At 45.3% G+C, this 20,579-nt stretch overlaps 1 protein-coding gene across 10 annotated transcripts in view; it reads right to left on the bottom strand.

Annotated features, from left to right (window-relative positions):
- Positions 1–479: 479 nt before the first annotated feature.
- LOC144141027 (TNF receptor-associated factor 3-like) overlaps positions 480–20,579 on the bottom strand; it is a 46,766-nt gene continuing 26,666 nt past the window's right edge. For all 10 annotated transcript variants that reach the window (XM_077672514.1, XM_077672516.1, XM_077672520.1 and 7 more), the window contains 5 exons: positions 14,849–14,926; positions 12,138–12,230; positions 6,825–6,947; positions 3,404–3,469; positions 480–714 (listed from right to left, as the gene is read on the bottom strand). In XM_077672514.1, the coding sequence (XP_077528640.1) occupies positions 580–714; positions 3,404–3,469; positions 6,825–6,947; positions 12,138–12,230; positions 14,849–14,926 (495 nt within the window). In that variant the 3' untranslated portion in view covers positions 480–579. The remainder of the gene's footprint in view (positions 715–3,403; positions 3,470–6,824; positions 6,948–12,137; positions 12,231–14,848; positions 14,927–20,579) is intronic.

Raw genomic sequence — 20,579 nt, forward strand, 5'->3', positions numbered from 1 at the left:
AGGGGTGGGTTATCTTTCGGTGTCTTTGAAAAAAATAAAAAAATCGTTCCAAAACCAGGGGTGGGTTATCTTTCGGGAGTGAGGCATCTCTTGGGAGTTTACGGTATATCACAGCTGAGAGAATATCTTCGTTGTTCATTATAAGCCTTTTTACAAACGGTTACCGGAAGCCGAGCAATAGCCAAGAAATGAGAATGGTGACTTTCTATTCAAATGTAAAAGCAGTATAACGTATGCGCTACAACAAATAGTGACCAAAGAAGAACACCCAACTTATGCGATTTAGCATTTAATCATAAAAGCGCCATGCTCGACGAACGCATAACGCCTTTGGTACCCCCTAGGTCGAAAATACGTTCCCTAAAGTGGACATTTCATGATTATTCCACACAACTTTATTTATCGTTACCTTCCTCGTTGAAAACAAGTTCTTGCAACAGTAGACGTTTAAGGCACTCAGCATGCATACCACTAGAACACTCGTTACTTCCAATTTTATTGCATTAAAGATTTTAAACAGCCAGAAAATTCAACTCATAGTCGCTTGACACTCGCGCTTTTCTGTACCGGACGACAATGTCATTTCAAGCCTGCGATGCTCTGAAACAGTTGCTCAAGTGGCTTTTGAAAGACCCCGTTCGTTTCTTCTAATTTTGCCAGCCTTCTTTCCAGCTCAGGTTCCTTCTTTGGAGCCGCAGCCTTGTCCCGCAGATCCTGTGCACACACCAAAAAAGCGTTTGTTTAGAATCATACGTGCAAAGACAAGCATTCCTATAGCTATAGGCTGCAGTGTTCAGATATTATGACCCATTCGCCCCGGCTATTGTATAAAACGCTACGCAACTTTTACAACAGCGCAGAACAGCAACTGAACACGAAAACCCCAGCGCTGCTTAGACTGCCACCTTCCGATTTCCCACAGCGTGCTTTATAAATAAGTAATACTTTGTCACTCCACAGGAAAGGGTCTTGACACGATTTCCAGCGTGGAGGACAAGTGTGGTCGGTCACTTCTTGGCTGTTTTGAATTTTTAATATTTACTTCTAAAAAAAACTATTTTGCTCTAAATTTATCGCATGAAGCACTGTAAAAGGTTGAGGCTATGTAATTCATCATAAGCAGCTGTAAGAGGAAACGCACTACTCGGCTTTTTTAACATGCATTACACAATGCACGAGGAACCAGCCATATTTGAGGAGATGTAACGGGCAATCTGAACATATATCTTTACCATTTTGTTTGAATAAATGCCGAATTCTTTTCTCAAGTTAAATTTCGTACGTCAGATCTGTACGCAAGCGTTGATGCACTCAAACCACCCTGGGGAAACTTCTACTTCAAAGGCGAACGTCTTGCTTGCACGACATTGATTACAAGTTAAGCATCGCGTTCGTAAAAATGAGCAGGAAAATGCATTGAAAACGAAATATCATGGCCAGTAAGAGGCTACCGCATTGTCAATAGCATAGTAATGAGAATAGTTTGCGTTTTTGCCATTGATAAGCTGTTAAATGCTAAAACTGCATTATTTGGTACACAATGCGTACATCAGCGCCTAAGTGGTCGTCGTTACAGAAATAAACTAAGACAGTATTAATGAAAATTAGTTGATCATTACCGCTACAGTCCTCAATTCCAAAATTTTTTTAGAAAACCTAAATGTAAATTTACTGTGAATGCAAGCTTGAGTTACCGAAAACCATACAAAGATTCTTTTCGGCATCACTACAACTAAGTACAGTTTGAGGATACTGTCAGGAAGATTAATTCCGAATATGCAATGGAAATATGCAATGGAAATATATCGTTCCCTAATACATGTACTACCACCACAAGCAGGTCAGGTTAGTTTAGCAAAGCACTTCATATCTCCACGTGGACAGCTGCCTATGCTCCCATTTATATAGTGGTTTGACTTGAATTAGCCCCATGTGATTTATTATGCGCCTTCCATCGCATACTGATGCAAGTCATAGATACCCCCGACAACTCTAACAGTGGAGCCGTTCTAGATCTGGCCCTAACGCGAGCATCTCCTGGCATCCCGTCAATCTCTCTGGCAAGTAAATATCCTAGGGCCTCCATACGTTGATGCAATTCCGCCTATACTGCCACGAAAAAATATCTTCTCAGCAATGCACTTGTGCTTAGATGAGAAACGTGCTTTAACGAGATCGGTGTAAGCGGGGCCTTTTTAGGATTGCTTTCTCACCTTTTATGTTGTACAATAATGCATAGGCCTCGACAGAGGTAGTGTAATTACAGAAAACGGCTCTTATTATAGATTTACTGAGAGTATCAAAACAGAAATTATAAGAAAATTACCTCCTAAGACGACTCTACCATCACGCGGAGTTTCAGTTAGAGTCATACTTGGTTATTTTAGAGTAAAGTGGTAGACGTCAGAGACTTACTGTCTGCTGTAAATATATAGCCATCGACGGACAGAGTATGGTTACAGAAAACGTCTGAAAGTTTTGCTTTACATGAACTATCCCAAAACACATTGTACGACAACTAGCCCCTAAGAAGGCTAACGTTAAGCACAACAGCTTCTCTGGTCATTTTCCTTGAAATAGTGGAAGAGAATTGAATTGTTTTGCATTATTGAGATAACAATATAACAAAAACATATGCACCTGCTAACCCGATTCTATATAAAACAAAACTAGTTGTTTAGTATTTTGAGCCTAATTTTTTTCGTCATTACTGATTGATTGTGAGGTTTAATGCGCCGACACTGCACAGTCGATGAGGCGGGCCGTTGTAGAGGTCTTCGAATTAATTTTGTCCCTCTGGGGATCTTTAACGTCCTCCGAAACCATGAACACAATGGCATTTTCACTTTTCCCCTCCGTCATTTTCATCATTCTTACACTTTTTTCCCTGGGATATTGGAGAGCGATAAGCCTGAACTGATGGCGGTACTGCTTTATTGGTTAGTTTTAACAAGACAGAATCGTAATGTAGACGGAAACGAAAAATGCTTCCGTTGTTAAGAAACACGATCGTGTGGAGTGATTCTTACAACCCAACCATGAAGATAAAGCAAGTGGTCACCGGTATTCGCCATACAGCGCCAAACCAGGCGGTATTATGTCCCAGTTGTAATGACGTTACGCTGATTAGTGACTGTGGATTTGAGTCTACAAGGTAGACCATCATAACGGAGGGAAGAATCCGTGGTTTGACGTGTATTGAGTGAAACCCCGTTGGCACGCTTGAGCGAGGCGTTGGCCTTTCTTGTAAACGTGATGACGTGCAAAGGAACTCGCTGTTTATATAGCCAAACGTTTGTCGGCATACCATCTGATCGGAAAGGATGCTTTAAGTAGATTACTGGTCACGAAGGATAATAAAAATATACAAATGCCGTTAGTGGCGCCTGTCAAATATACGTACTTTTATCTCTTCGCCGAGGTCTCTGGTTCTGCCTTCCACGTTGAGCAGCACCAAATCATGCTCATTCTGCAATGTAAACCAGACACTCGATATACAAGGATGCAACATTGAAGAACAGAAATATTCTACACAAGGAGGTTAACACCTTGGTGTACGGGAAGGAACATAAAACAGCCACCTCCTGTGTGTGTTCGGAAGCCATGGGCCTATGTTTACAGCCTATATCTGCGGTGCAAAATGTATTTCTGACATTTTATTTACCTTCAACATGACTGTAACGCCAACTGTTGCAAAATACGGCCATTGTGCGTCTAAAGTGGCGTAGCAAGATCTTTTTTCTGAGCTAAGTGTGGGTTACCAGGCGCAATTTTTGTCATACCGGCGGAGGATAATTGCGAGTTTCAAGCCGTGCGCGCGGTGGAGACGTGTACGTGGTCGACCTCTTTCTTTACCTCCTAGCAGCCACGTCCGTAAAGGCAGCTCGGAACTATTGATTACAATCCACAGCTACTGGGGATGTCGTATTGTTTGGGACCGAACGAAAAATAAAGACTTTCCACTCAACATGAAAGCTGACGGAAGTGCAGAGAAAGTAATTCGCCATATTAGGCTGTCGCGCCATTACAGCTCACTGCTACCACCCAATTCAATTCAAATTTCCCGCCTTCGCAGTGCTCGCGCGCCCAGTGACAGAACCTTCCCCAGCGGGAGTTCTACTTGTGCTTGGTTTCCCTCCCGCACATTGCACTGCCGCTTTCTTCCGCTTACTATCGTAAAAACCAACCCAACGAGTGTTACTAACTAAATTAACGCTGGCGCTTCAGGTTAATTACGTATATTTTGCCTCAAATGTAGCTGCAGTTTAGTTTGCGCTAAACAACGGGCAGATGTATGACAAGCGCCAGTGGTTCACGAGTTTCGAATGCTTATGGCTATGTGAACCGCTTGGCTTTCGAAGGCTCTGGGGTATGCCGCGACGACAGCCGCTACGACGAATCGCCGTGTGGCTCTACAAAGATACAGCGAGCGAGCTACTACGACATGGCGAATACCTGAAGTTCTATGCACTTAAAACGCCCTTACTACGGCTCCTGGGGCCGCATACCTTGGGCGCCTTCACGCGTCTCGTTGATGTTGTGTATTATGCTCGGAAGGAGCAACGCCCTTATGGCCACACAGCTCTCTCCGGGCGTTGAATAGGCCACCCCAGCGTGTTTCGTTTCTTTTTTGACCACTGAATTTGGGAGACGAGGTAATCGTGCAAAGTGCGGTGAGGCTGCGTTTCCGTTACATTGGTTAGAAAATCTAAACGGACGAATAAATCGGCGGCGCTACACACAGTGGACGATGGGTGTTAAATTATCGCGCATGAAGTTTAGTGTGCTGTAGTTACACAATAGAACAGCGAGTCTTCGCGTAACCCAAACGTATTATCTATGTTGTTTATGGCGTAATTACGTACGAGTCGATCACCGAGGTTGCTCACTTAGGCAGTAACTGAGTCTATCGCTGCGACAGTATAATTCATCATTTGTAAATACTGTTCTGTATGTTATTATCCCGTCATCGTCGTCTTCTCGTCGGGTCTTCTTCATCGACATCACTACCACGTTCCGTAGCTAAGGATTGCCTCGCTGATAAAACGAACCCCCAACAATCAACAACGTTTGAATTCTGTTTCACTTGCGAATCATGTATGTTTTGCCTTTTTTTTCGCCGCAGATCGTTCACCACACACGCCGCAATTTTTTTTCCCACAATGAGGTGATTCTTTGTTAGATTTGCAAGGTGACTGCAAGCTTACAAATATTTGGCGTTTCCACCAATAGCTTCGCCGATACACACGTCTGTACACAGAAATTCAATTTGAAGTTTCTCCTGCACAAAAAAATACTACGTCTAAGAGAACCCAACTTCTACTTAAAACCGAATTTTTTCCAGCTGGCTGGAAGATATGCCATTAGGCAGCTGAGATGACGTTTCAGATATATGTGAATAGCCATATGTGAATCACCTAGCATAAATGAAGAACCAGGGTACCCCATTATCTAACGATGTTCCGGACTGCGTAAGATTCTCACTCTGCGTTTATATATGAACCGTTTTGTTCATTACTTCTCCAAAGCCAGGCGGTGCATGTCACTTGCCGAGGTAAATAATTTGCTATTCCAGTGCAAGACTTTTCGTTTAAAAGGGCTGGCATATTCTTTATCTTTTTTTCAACAGTAAGTTAACCAATGTTGTCGGGCTTTGGTTCAAGTGTTGTTCGCTGCGTTTATGGTATAGTGCAGGTGAAACGAAATTCGACATGCTTGCGATACCTAGAAGGCGAATAATTTCAATTGCCAGGTTTGGTAATTAAATGAAACCGATGTCTCTCGATAACAATAACACCAACTGTTACTATAATAAACAGCGGTGCAGCGGCAATAGCATTGAAAGCAGTGGCGGATCACGGACCTCTTCCTGCCAAGCCGTGATAAGCCTCGCAACTTATTTCTGGGATCGGCGGACGCTAACTGAATATGTCGTCAAGAAATGAGCCAGCGAAATTGAAGCGATTCCTCTACATTCTCGTTTGATTGCGCCACCGATCTGCTAACGAGCCTTTCAAACACTGATCACATTTTCAGCATTCTACCCGTTACTTCACTCCCGACATCTTGTTGCACGAAATCAGATAGTTGTGTCATTTTCGGCTGAAAACACCTTTGGGAGCTGCAAGAACTTTTATTGAGTTAAGCAAAGCTAGCGTTTTCTAAAAAGGCATTATTTTAGTTTGCGTTATGGCTCCTGTAACCGCGTCTTCAGGCCCATACAGAAACCCCAGCTACCACTCTTTCAACCAATTTTACTTGTGTGTCCGCACATCTCATACTACCCAACGTGAAACTAATTGTTCACTCACAACAAGATACAACTTGACCCCAAAATATTATTAGCATTTTGATTGATGGAATAACTGATTTATTTATTTATTTTTTATTTATTTATTTATGTATTATTCATTCTCATTTTTTATTTATTTAATTTCATTTAATTATTTATTGTTATTTTATTTATTTACCTATTTACTTACTTATTTAGTTACTGACTTACTTATTTACTTACTTACTTACTTGCTTACTTACTTACTTACTTACTCATTTACTCACCTACTTATTTATTTATTTGTTTATTTATTTATTTATTTATTTATTGTGAGGCCTTACGCGCCGACGCTACGCAGGGGATAAGGCGCACTGTAGTGTAGAGCTCCGGATTATTTTGACAACCTGTGGATCTTTAACATGCGCCGAAATCTCGAACACACGGGCGTTTTTGCTTTTCGCCTCCATCAGAAGAGCGGCCGCCGAGGCCGGGAACCCAACCCAGTAAAGGGTTTTTACTAGACTCGTATGTTTCCCCAGTCGTTGCCCACCTGCTTGTCCTCTATGCTCTGCAACCTCCTCTGCAGCCTCGTGTCTTCAGTCAGTCCATTAGCCACCTTCTGCTCCACGCACTGAAGCCTGTCCTCCAGCCTCCTCTTCTCCTCATTGAGCCGCTTGAAATACAAAAAAAGAGGGGATAAAAGAAGTGCTCTTGTGTTAAGACCACCAGCTTTACTTCTGTAATCACGAACAAAGTGTTTGGATGCCAGTAACGGTCAAGCGACATTTTTGTACGTGCGCCATCTGGCTAAGCTAATACATGAACCCTAGACCGTACGAGAAGAGTTCCTGTACGTGCTTCGCAGAGTTGGCCACCTGATTTTTAGCCGGTTCCACCATGAGTGGGCAGCCCACTTTCATTGCTGAACAATGGATTCCTTTTCCAGTTGTGCGCAGGTCAGTGGATGCGGCTCCCCCGCGCAGACGCCGGCGCAGTTTGCAATACAAGCACGCGTCGGCTGCGCTCTTACTTGCATGACGGGTGGCTTTCGCGCATGATTTGGCACTCAATGTGGCGAATGAACGAGGAACTCTATGAACCTAGTGGAAGTATATACAAAAAACCCTAGACTGTACTTTTGTCGGCAGCATGCGGATAGGCTAGAGAGCGGTTAAGGGCCGGAATGAACAACAGGGAAGTGTCTGTATCGTCATTATCAGCCGATGTGATTGGTACTGTTACACAGGTGGCGTTCTCTCGTATACCTTCGCCACCTTCAACGCCGCTCCTTTATAGCGAGCAACTTGCGGATCGTGACCCGCGGCCACAAAGAGCGGAAGCTAGCTATACTCACCTGCGAGTTAATAACGACGAAAGTTCAAGTAGTGCATGACTCCACCGAAGATACGGACCGGCATGTCAATGCGGCCGCACGTTTTGAAATAAATTAGGCTTAAGACATCGTAAGCTTTTTATACCCAGCCTGTCTTCGCTGGAGTAGTTTATGACAACATTAAGCGCGAAAAATTACTCAAACGACACGTGTCACGTCCAAAGCAATCGCAGTAACGCTCTCTCTGTGCGTCGCAGAGGAACCGCCTCTGCATGCGGTCGCAAGGCGCAGAGACAACTTCCGTGGTAGTTCTTAAAGGATCCATGAAGGCGAAATACATGTTTGTTGGAAAAATCAGAAAGGAAGAAGAGGTGGCCATTAGCAGCTGCCTCCAAATAGTGCTATCACCATCATTGTGAAGTCCCATCCGCCATTAAAAAGAATCACCCACGTCCCTCGGTCCCTCGCCTCGGTTCGTCAACAAAATGGTGCCGTGACCAGGATCAAGGGATAATACAGTTGAAGACCTGAGTGCGCACCGCCCCACAACGATGACGTGAGTGACCACAACGATGGGACTAGATTGTGGCCGCTGACTATGGACCGCAGGCCGACGTGACTACCCAAGGATCAATTGAGGCCTCGCCAAACGACCAACGATCAGACTGCCTCAACAACGCTACGGACTCTTAACGGACGCCTGCCGGGACTAACGAAAGAAACGGGTTAGGTTTCTCGCCTACCATGACTCATCTCGGCGACCAACAGATATTAACGACGCCGAGCATCGACATGGATGCCCTTCGCGAACGAAGAAACCTAATCCGCAACGACGCCACTACCCTGATCAAGGACATAAAATCACGGATGAATGCCGAGACACCATCAATCGGTGAGCTTCTTTCGCTCAAGAAAAGCCTAATGACCAAACATAGGATATTAAAAAAGCTGGACAGCAAGATTGAAGTACTTCTCAACTTGCATGATTTAGACAAAGAATATAAAGCCGCCTATGAATTCGAACATCTTATCCTATTGACGAAATTTAGAATGGAGCGATTGTTCCCGGAATTGGAAAAGTATTCTACCGATGAAATTGTTACAATAGCCCTGAAAAAGCAGGATAGTACCCTAAACGTCAACAAATCGGCTTTGGAAAAAAATCACCTTATGAACGAAAACAGCAATTTGACGACGCCTCTGAAAGAACATCATCAGACAGAAGTCAGGGAACAAGCTGTTTGCTTCAAACAAGGGACTAGTTCAAGGAATAACCAAGTGGAGGCACCTGTTCTTGTTGCTCGCTTAGATGACTGCAACCCCAACGACGGAAGTTTTCGATTACCGGCAACAAGAATGACGGATACTCATACTAATGATAACGCTGTGCAAGAACCTGCAGAGCCAACTTGTTTGCAAGGTTTTACTGGGAAGAAAACACGATCAATGCGCAAGAAACGACGTAATGAAGGCCCACAAAAACCACAGATTAATGAAGCTCAGCACAGTTATCGGAACCACTCACCCATGGATACGCCGGAGAGAGGGCGCCTTTGCTGCAGCAAAGGTTTGAAAAGAATTTTACTGGCCCAGGTGAAACGTACAAATGTAAAGACGCCGACGTTCAAACGAAGGCCACAAAAACGGCGAAACGCAGGGGCCGCACTATGCGCACACGCAACTACCAGAAATAATAAGGTTGCCCCAAAGCACCTGACCAACTGGCGTCTGAGTGAAAAAACGAAAAAGGAAAGGGGTGCGATGAACATCCGGACAAAAGTACCCAACCGGCACACTAATTCTTCAACACGACAGGCTATCCGATGCGCATTCAGCAATATGCTTCCACGGGAATCGCTACGTGGTTATCGAGGACGACCGACGCTCCAGACGCACCGCTTACGACGGTCTGATTCTACAGAGCGGATGTGCCACCGACGCTGGAAACATAGGTGGAAACAGAAGTATGGACTGCTCCGGTGCAGCTACCGCGGACATTACATCGATATAAATCATGAACTTTAATGAACTTTGCTGTTCGGTGCAACGAAGGGAGCGACGCTAAATGACTGCTGAAAACTGCAATCGCTTACGTCATTCCAATTATCCTCCGCCATTTATCGCGTGGCCGGGAGGATGTTGGACAAATCAGAAAGGAAAAAGAGGTGGCCATTAGCAGCTGCCTCTAAATAGTGCTATCACCATCATTGTAAAGTCCCATCCGCCATTAAAAAGAATCACCCATGTCTCTCGGTCCCTCGCCTCGGTTCTTCAACAATGTTTGTTTTATTCGAATGACTTCGTGTTTTATAGTGCCCACAGCGCTTGTCCGGATACAAACGATGCTTTATTCAATTGGAAATTATTAAATTTCAGTTAAGATTTTGGTTTCCCGCTAAATAACGTGTTTTCGTGGTCTGCAATGACATCACAGGAACCGACCACTCTGCTGCCTAGCGTGCCCAGATCCATGGCTCCGCCGTACAGGGTGGAGACACGTATACGCTGGCGCCGCCTGTTTGTGTAACTCGCTCGCCGCAGAAGCAAGTCATTTTATCAACACTGCGGGAAAATAATCGACGCAACGTGGTTTACTGGCGAAGTTTGAATTAACCTATATGTTTCGCGTTGCTGGGTCTCGTGGGAAACGATAAGAACAACACGTTAAGCACGTTGACCCAAGTGCAGCGGCACGGGACCGCTGAAAGGGTGTCTCCACACTGAACGGCGGCGCTGGCTTTGAGGTGCCCTGCGGCGGCCTCCGCGCGTTTGTTTAGGTTACTGAACCTAGATGATGCCACCATACCGCGGCAAGCCAATGTCTGCCTTGCTTTTGTTTTTGGAGAAAATAATCGTTTCTTGAAACAGAGTGCTCGCTCGACAAGTATGTTCACGTAAGACACCGTCGTCTGCGGCCACCGGCCAGGGTCGTCTGAGACAACCCCACAGCCACGCAGTGCTATGCAGCTAAACCAAACATAGTGCGCACAATACCAACAGCAGTACGCAACAGTACTTCTATGTTTACATGTGCTTTCGTAACTTACACTGTTTGTCACACCATTCTTATTGCTTTAAAAAGAATGTGCCCTAACGTTAGGCACGATAGCTCGTTCGGCAAGCTTATAAGCTCAGCGTATTTGCGTTTGCTTTTTCCGGCCTCCGCCAATCGCAGAGCAGGCTGGTATGACATCATAGGTTCTTTTGCTGGAAATGAGCGAGTGGGTCGCGTGGTTATTCCCTTTTTTTCCTGAATATATAGCTTATTTGAGCGTAGTTTACGCCAAATCTGGTATAAATATGATTCTAACGAGGCCATCTTTCGAATGAACCAAACTTGTGTTTTGTCTTCATGGCTCCTTTAAGTTGTACCTTAGCATAGCGTTGTCAGGTGCGAGAGAAAGAACGAGGCGTACAACGCCATACGACAGCAGCCGTAGCAGCCCCTTCAAGACCTGGCTGACGAGCCAAAGAATGACTCGGTTTAAAATTGAAACAACTGCGTACAAGGATGAGGGGTATTTCTAAGCATACTACGTTCACGGGCAGTGGCATACGCATGCTCCTACAGCGCTTTCGACACAAGCTTAAGCGAGCGTCAACAGGCTGAAGCATTTCTCGAAGCCGAGGTTTCTCCACAGTGTCGTTGAAAACTCTCGCCTGCCATCAACGCACGAGTCGTTGGGGTAGCAGGAGCGGCTAAGCTTCGTTTGCAATATTGCGGGGCCCTTGCAAACGTTTCCACGTCCGGCAACCGTACGTGCTCGTGCGACAATTTAGTCATTCAAGCCACGCTAATCTTTACACATAGATCGAGGACAAGAAATGTTTGTTCTAGGAGCCGACACAGAGGCGACGGCTCACGTCAAGGGTAGTGTTCCCCACCACAGAAGATGAAAACTAAGTTGAAAATCGAGCCTGCTGTCACGAAGCTCACGTTTACCTTGGAGTAGCTCACAGCTCGTCGGTGCTTTTTTAAAAAAACAGTAAGAGGTGCGGCGAATATCAGTACAACCTCGCTGTCCTTAATGTGTGCCTCGCAGTGCTCGCGAGCTATCGTGCAGTATTTAGCTCGTACCAAATACACGCGTTAAAACCATTTCACAACCCTGTTTTTTGCAACCTAATGGCGTTCTTCCGTCCACCATTAATTAAATACTTGTAAGGGAGACTCTAGCACCTCGTCGACGCAATGACTAGTACCTGCACGAAAGACGTTCACCATTCACGCTACCCTAAATCACCCAGTTCACTTTTCGGCTAGTCCATAAAGCCTTCCAAAAGTAGTACCGAAAAAAACAATGGACAGACAGCGTAAAAGGTAATAGCGGGTTTTGCGAATGCGTGGTTTCAGGGTTGTGTGCTGTGTTGCCGTTTTGGTGTCCCCATTTTTGTGCGCTCTCACCGCTTTTTAAATTCCTGTCGGTGACTGAAGGGGGCTCGGTCGCAACTGGAGTTTTTTTAACACGGTAAGGCATTTAGCTCGTACGCAATAAAGCGCAGTATTTGTTAGTTGGAGTGCATATTTACCTTGTTTTCCTCTTTCAGGCGACACAATTCTTGAACAAGTAGCTCGGTGTGCTTGGCATTGGCTTCATGAATGGTGACCTCATTACGTGTTGCCTACGAATAAGGTTTTTCGAAAAATGCATCATTTGAAGCACGCCAACATGAATTCATCAAAAACCAAATCACGAAAACCAAAACGACCCTTTCGTGTTGTATCAAGGAAGGTACTCCAGCGAAATGCGGATAATTACGCGAATGTAACGTTACGCTCAGTGTCTGCTGAAACCAATGCAACCTAAAATGCTATTCTGCATTCTTGGTGTGACATGATAAATGATATTGCCAACGTGTGCTTATTTTTCAGAACTGGATGGTAAACGCTAACCCTCCTTGGTAAACAAATTTCTCCATTCATACTCCAGAAGAGTCGTAGCCCAGTTGTATGAAGAAAGAAATGTGAATAAGGGTGGTGTGGGTCCGTTCGCCATCTTAGAAAGTGCGCTAATTTATTTATTTGGCTTCAAAGCAGTACAGAAAAGGAGTACGGAATTCTTATTGATTGTAGGAACGCGTTGTACTGGAGTAGTCCGAGTGCTGTTTCTTGCTCCTTACAGAGCTATGTATTTCTAAACTGCGGCGTTATACGTTTCAGTCAGCCCTGTTAGGTGGTCCCTCGATACGTTGTCAAGTCTGAAAGCTCTGTCATTTACTACGTGGCTTAACCTACGACGCTTAGGTGACGAAATTCTCCACTCAATAGGAAGGAAGGGACCGGTCACCACACAAGTTTAACGAACCCATTAGGTTTTGCAGAGAAGCTGCCTATTGCAGGGTGAAATCCCCCAGTGTGCAACGAAGCAGAAAACGCTGCGAATCATTAAGTGCGCAAGAAAGAAAGAAGCCGAATGTAAGTGGTGTCAATCTACAACGGAGAAGGAAACGTCAGGGTCTTTCACGGCGAACCGCACCATGGCCACGTATTAGTAACTTAGTTAGCGAGCCACAAGGAAACAGAGCGGTCTCCTAAAGGACCGTGCGTCGTACGAGGAAGAATGTCGCGAGAAGTGTCTGAAATGTGACCGTGCCGCCGCGTCTTTGATGCGAAGGTCAGAGAACGATGATGATGATGATGGTGTGATGTTTAAGGCGCACAGCCAACTGCGACAAAGAGCGCCAGAACAATGGTTATATACGAGAGGTGAAAACATAAACATTAAGATCAGTCAGCAAGAACAAAAGTAAAGTCAGAAAACGGCAATCAGGATGGCTGGTGTATAAGGCCAGGGAGAGATCATGCATGAAATGAAAGTGGGTTTAAAAAGTTAATTTCTGCTAAATATTTGAAAACGTGCTTGACAGGAAATATGGGATAATCAGACAGGAAAAACGCTAGGTGGAGTGGGATGTGTAGTTTGTTTAGTTGTGGGAAGTGTTTGTGTCGCGCTGTGTTAAGTGCCTTGCCCAAGTTGCATTGAATGAGTATGTGAACTACGGATAGGGCCTCTCCACACCTGCAACATAGAGGTCAGAGAACGAGAGGGAAGCTGCGCCGAGCCACCATCACCGTCGGGTCGAACCACAAGTCTGGAAAGCCAAACGCGGCCCCAGGGCAAATCGCAAGCACCAAGATCGCGCCGGTCCAGCAGCGCGACATTGCCAAATGCGTGGGTTCTCCCCTTGATAGCCCACAAGTACACACTCTCTTAAAGCAAGACGCAACCATGAACCGCTCTAGTAACAATGAACGCGCACGTCACAGAGGGTGCCACTCTGCCACAATCCACAGATGAAGAGTCATATCTGGCTGTGGCAATATTCTCACAAATATGCGAATTTATCCGTATAATGGATTTCTAGGAAGGGTGCAAAAACTTCATGTAGGCCTGGGTACCTCGAATGACTACCCGCATGGTGAAGGAAAATTCCGGCCATTCCAGTCTGTGAAGGTGGTTGAGCAGCGAAGCCGGTGTGGCAATTTGACGGTAAAATAGTACATTTAAATCAAATTTCAGATACATGTTTTGGCACAGAAATGACAGTGTCTTGCGCTCGACGTCTCTGCAGTCAGGAAAATGTTCTAAAGTTAGATGCAAAAATGTGCTGTAGCACCGTAAAATTGGCAATACACCTTCGCTTCTCAGCCACCTTTTTAGCATATTGGCCGCAAAACATTTTACTTGTTACTATGCGGGTAACCACCCGAGCTGCCCAGGTCTACTTGAGGTTCTTTTACCCTTTCGAGAAATCTCTTACAATAATTAAGGCATATTTTTGTGGAAATACTGGCACAGCCACTTGCGACTCTTGAGTTTTGGCTTGTGACTCAGTGGCATCAACTGCGAGGTGTACGTTCCCTGTTACCACGATTATTCGTTGTCTTTACATGCTGTAGAAGTTTGTGTCCGCTTACGCTACTACAACTAGAATTCTTGCACCTTGCATAGTGCTTGGGTTTGTTGCTATACTATCTCAGTGAATATTGATTTGGGCAGATTTGCCTCTATAAATCATCAAAATACGTTTTGTGGGTTGGATGTAGAGCGTAGGTAGGGAATTCAAAAGCAACATTTAGTGCCTGTTATCGTTAGTACCTACTTATCTAAAGTGGTAAGATGATTGGGATGCACCTGGAGAGGTTCATATATTACTCTTGTTTTCTTAAGCCCGTTAAAAAGTTTCTAATTGGATATTCCCTTCCATACGACAAACACAGCAAGTCACATGGTACTTACGTAAAATTCGCAGCCAAGTGCCTGGAAGGTACAGTGTATTGGAACTTGCGGGCACAGTTCGTAGTGCTCATCCTCAAACTGGAAAAATAAGTGAGATGGATTAAACAGCGCGAATCCTTGTTTCGAATGCATTCTGTTTAAAGCATTTCATGCCGCCGAGAGCTTTATGCAGGGGGTAGATCGAGGCTGCTATTACACCTGAGATGGCCAAAACTACTACTATGTATATTTTATTGGCGCAAGGGCGCCTGAGGCCAAAGCGCGCCAAGACAATGTTTGTTTTGTCACATTTGTTAAAATTCTGTGGCGATGATTGTGATGTACTTGATAAAAATAGTGTATATATGGGTGTAAAGGGCCCTTACTCTAAGAGGCGAAGATGAATAAGATGAGAGGTAACAGTGACGATGTTTATGTGTGTGCTGGGAGCGCCATAACATAACAGGGATGGCGGTGACGTCTCTGGCACGTTATGAAAATGCTCAGAACCGCCCTCACTATTTGCATTGGGTGGCCCTGATGTCACACAGGGTATGAGATGAGTGCTAAAAATCCAATGTCAGCAAGATAGGCTAAAAGGCGTTCACTTCTAATCGGGGGTAGATCAGATAAAAACAAGGATGGGTGTAAGGGTATCGTGCAGGTGTATAGTTCTGGGAAGTGTCGTTTCCTTGCGTCATGGTATGCCACGCATTCAATAAATACATGGAGGACTGTAAGTCTTCGTCCGCATTTCTCACAAGATGGTTGTGGGGTTCCGTTTAAAAGGTATGAGTGTGTAGCGTGTGTGTGACCTATTCTTAATCTGCATATTGATATTTCTGTGAACCTGTTCCGTTTCTCCGTGTTTTATTTCCCTATGTGTGGTTTTATAATGTGCAGTTTGATTTCGATTTGTGTGTTTCACTATACCTGCCAGCGCCTCCGAAGCATACTCCGAACTAATGGTTTCATGTCTAGGTAGGGCACATGTGGGATATCTACAACACTGCGGAGAGCCGCCACAGCAGCATGCTTGTCAGCGATTTCATTGCCCGAAATTCCACTGTGCCCAGGTGCCCAGCACACTGCTACAGTAAATTTTAGAGCGTAAGAAGACAATATGAATTTGATAAGACGGTTTAAAATAATATTTCTCGTTGGTTTTGCTGAATGGAGAGCTAATACTACACTCAGGAAGTCTGTAAAAATAATGGAACTGTGTATTCTGGTTTCTGTAATGTGTTCCACAGTGGTTAAAATGCCGTGTGCCTCAGCTGTAAAAGTACTGGTATTTTTGTTCATTGTCTTTGTGATAGCAAAGTTTGGGTCATGTGCAGCGCATGACACAGAATGGGCGGACTTGGAGACCTCGGTGTAAAACGTTGTGTAGGGATATTTGTGTCGTAGATGTAGGAACTGCTGCAAGATGAGTTCTCTTGGTGCAGTTATTTTGTTAATGGCTCTGAAAGATAAATCACAAGAAATCGGGGACATTTCCCAGGGGGCAACAAGGTCTGTGATCGAAGTTTTGTAAGTCTCGCTCAAAGAAACCCCAAGCTCTTCAGCGTGCACTTTCACTCTCAACAAAAAAGGCATAGATATAGAGGGCCGACTGAGAAACGAGTGCATGGCAGAGGTGTCATTGACAATAAATGAAGAGTGATTTTTTATGGATGTTGCCTTCATGGCATACAATAGATCTGTGTATAAGCGCTGGTCTTCCAGGCACCACTGGTCACATTCCACATATAGGCTTTGTGCAGGACTCTTTCGGAAGGCTCCTGATGACAGGCGGAGCCCAAGACAAGAACAGGGTCAAGCATTTGTAAAGCGGTTTTCGAAGCTGACCCCTATACTACGCTCCCTTAGTCCAGTCGCGACTTCACTAAACTGTTGTAGAGACGCAGCAGGCACATCTTATCTGCACCGTAGGAGTGGTGGGATAGGACTTTTAGGATATTCATCGCCTTTATACATTTTATTTTGAGTAGTTTTATATGTGGAATAAATGACAGCTTTTCATCTAGCACAATCCCTAAAAACTTGTGTTCCTTCTTCACAGGCACAGCCACTCCACTTAGCTGGACGGTGGGCCCAGGGTGAATACCACGCCTCTTGGAAAATAAGACACATGTGCTCTTTTGAGGACTTAGCTTAAAGCCATTTTTGTCGGGCCATTTTACAAGCCTGTTTGTGGCAAGTTGTAACTGCCGTTCACAGATAGACAGGTTACAGGACCGGAAACTGATATGAACATCATCCACGTAAATGGAGCAAAAAATGGTACGGGGCAAAGCCTTTCCAAGTGTGTTCATCTTAGCTATAAAAAGTGTGCAACTAAGTACTCCACCCTGAGGAACGCCATTTTCTAGCATATACAGCGCGGATACTGCAGCCCCGACCCTCACTCTGAATGTTCGTTCAGACAAATAGCTTTCAAGGGCATTAAGCATATTCCCACAAATTCCAAAAGATTTCAGGTCTCGCAGGATGCCGTTGCGCCAGGCAGTGTCATATGCGTTTTCTAGATAAAAAAATATGGATATACAAGACTGTTTGTTAACAAAGGCATTTTTCACATAGGATTCAAAAGCGACAAGTTGGTCTGCTGTTGATCTGCCCGACCGAAAACCTGCTGGCAGCTGTCCAGAATACCATTGTATTCCAAGAAGTATAGTAACCTTCTGTTGATCATTTTTTTCGAACAGCTTGCACAAGCAGCTGGTCAGGGCAATTGGACGATAACTTGAAACACAGGATGCATCCTTTCCCTTTTTCAGCAGTGGCACAACAATAGCCTGTTTCCATGCCTTAGGAAAGTGCCCAGCACGCCATATTCTGTTAAATAAAAACAGGAGAGTATTGATTGTGTCTGAATGAAGGTGTTTGATCATGCCGTACGTAATGTTATCTGCACCTGGTGCCGAAGGCTTGCAACCAGCCAACGCAGTCATGAGCTCGTGAACGGAGAATGGAGAGTTATAGAGTCGTTTGATTGCTTGTGGTCTGGTATGGACTTCCGCTCAGCTGACTTTTTGTAGTGTATAAATGTGCTTGTGTAATGTGAAGAGCTTGAGACGTGTTCGAAGTGTTGTGCCAACGCGTGTGCCTGGTCCTCCAGGGTACCACCAGTGGTGTCAACAAGGGGTAAGCCATGTGTGCTTTGTCCATGTAGTTTTCTTATCCTGTTAAAAACGTTTCTTGTATCGGTGAAAGAATTTATTGAAGTTAAGAAGGACCTCCAGCTATTGTTTTTGGCCTGACGGCGAATGCGCCTTCCCATGGCTTTGGTGCGCTTGAACGCTACAAGTATATCCGCAGTGGGGTACCTGCGAAGAATGCCCCACGCCTTGTTCTGTGCCTGGCGTGCTTGTCGACACTCTTCATTCCACCAGGGCCGCCTTAGGTTACTTGTGTTACCAGAAGTCTGGGGAATGAAGTTCTCTGCAGCGTCAAGGATATGTGCCGTGACAAGGCTACAAGCTTCATCAATACCCAAGTGTTCTATTGAACTGTATGTGAGTTGAGATTTCTGCTTAAATTTCTCCGAGTCTGCAGCGGTTTCTTGAAACCTTTTAGTTGAGGTGGGAGTGTAAGGGTCTCTGTCTAGGCATCTCAGGAATACTAGGAAATGGTCACTTCCAAGCGGGTTTTTCTCCACGTGCCACTCAACGAGTGGAAAAAGAACAGCAGAACCGATTGCCAAGTCTATGTGTGAGTACGTGTTGTGTGTAATGGTATAGAATGCGGGCTGTTTTTTGTTGAACAAACACGCACCAGATGATACAAGGAAATGTTCAATCAAGCGGCCGCGAGCGTCAGTTCGCCCAGAACCCCAGAGTTTGTTGTGTGCATTATGTCTCCAACTAAGATAAATGGTTCAGGAAGCTCATTTACCAACGACTCAAATTCTGAGGTAGACAATTGATGATCCGGGGGAATGTATAAAGAACATATTGTAATCAGCCGACCAAAAATGATCACGTGGACAGCAACTGCCTCAAGGCTGGTGAGTAGTCTAATGGACTGGGATGGAATGGATTTTCGCGTCCCAATAGAAACCCCACCAGAGGAATGAGCAAAGGCATCTCTATCTTTCCTGAAGAAAGTGTATTGTTTAAGAAAGTTACTTTGCTTGGGATTCAGGTGTGTCTCTTGGAGGCAAACAATACTGGATTGATATTTATAAAGGAGTTCATATACATCATCCAAGTTTTTTATGAGACCCCTACAGTTCCATTCAACTATGTTTTCAACAGCTATTATGGATTAAAGATAATAAAGATGTAGTTGAGAAGTTGCCTATTTTGGTTCATGTCAGCGAGTCTTGTTTAGGGCCTGTTGTACGATGAGGTGGTTTTTTCCCACGGCCAAAAGTGCTGCGGCGCTCATTTTGCGCCTGCTGGGCAGGTTGAGATGCCGAGGTGTCCATGTCCTCGTCTGACAAATCAGGCGGCACCGACATGGTGTCCATCCGACATCCACCTCGCGGATTGGTTCCTGAGGTGGCCGCAGGCTTCTTGGTTGGAACCTGCGGTGCGGCAAGGAAGGAGTACGTGTGGGGCCACCTGAGTTTATGCTCTCAATGCCCTCGGGTGTCGTGCGGGCCAATGGAGCTTGACTGGAAGAGGCCGGACCAGTCCCAACAGCGCCCGTCACCACATTTTTCACGGGCTCCGCAGACGTAGTGGCGGGGTGCTCGGCTGTGGACGGCAGCCCAGCAGGAGGAGGAACCACCAGGGCCTCTGCTGTAGAGGCAGGAGCTGGTGGTTGCTCGGAGGGGGTTAACGACAGCGACACATCAGCTAAGCTGCATTGTGTCGCAGTACTAACCAAACGTCGCCCCAACCCCCGGCGGGCGGCGTCTGCATAGGACGCAGCCGAAAACATCTTGTGCTTTTGGCGTGCTTCGGAGAAACTGATATTTTCGGTTACTTTGATCTGAATGATCTCTTTTTCTTTCTTGAAAGATGGGCAAGATCGTGAGTATGCAGCGTGTGAACCACTGCAGTTCGGACATTTCATGATTGTGTTTTTGGAGTCATCAAAAGAGTGATTATTCTCGCCAAATTTCGCACAGATGAGCTTGCCACGGCAAGCTAGAGTTCCATGACCGTAGTGTTGACATTTAAAGCATCGCCTCGGGTTTGGAATGTAGGCGCGTACACGACAGTTAAGGAAAGCTGCCTTCACTGTCTCTAGCAGGGTAGAGCTAGCAAATGTTAGGATGATGTGTTGGGTCTTGATCTCTGATCCATCTCTTCTCATAATAATTCTACGGACGCCAACAACACCTTGGTCATGCTGTGCCTCAAGGATATCATCATCTGTCTCATGGAGGAGTTCTTCGTCAGAGATAACACCTTGGACAGTGTTTAGCGTGCGGTGTGGCGTAACTGTGACCGTCAAGTTGGCAATTTTTTCTTGCTTCAGGAGGTTCTCACTTTGGTTTTTTCGCATAACTTCAACAAGAAGGTCTCCAGAGGGCATCTTTTTGGCATTGTAGTCTGTTCCAACAATGTTTTCAATGCATTTGGCTATCAAGAAAACTGACAGGTCGCTGATAGGTTTTTCGTCGGTCGAGTGTACAACAAGGTATTTGCTGAAAGCTGCCTGAGGTGGTTGGGTGCGGAGTGCTTCGGTGCGACCCCTTTTAGGAGGTCGATCAGGGTGTTTAGCGGGGGCTGAGAAGATAGCCATAGAAAATGGAATTAATTCGGTGGCAAGGCCAGTCGCCCACCACCGAGCC

This window comes from Haemaphysalis longicornis, unplaced genomic scaffold (assembly GCF_048455015.1).
Source record: "Haemaphysalis longicornis isolate Haplotype H1 unplaced genomic scaffold, Haemaphysalis longicornis Haplotype H1 scaffold_6, whole genome shotgun sequence".
Classification (NCBI taxonomy): Eukaryota; Metazoa; Arthropoda; class Arachnida; order Ixodida; family Ixodidae; genus Haemaphysalis; species Haemaphysalis longicornis.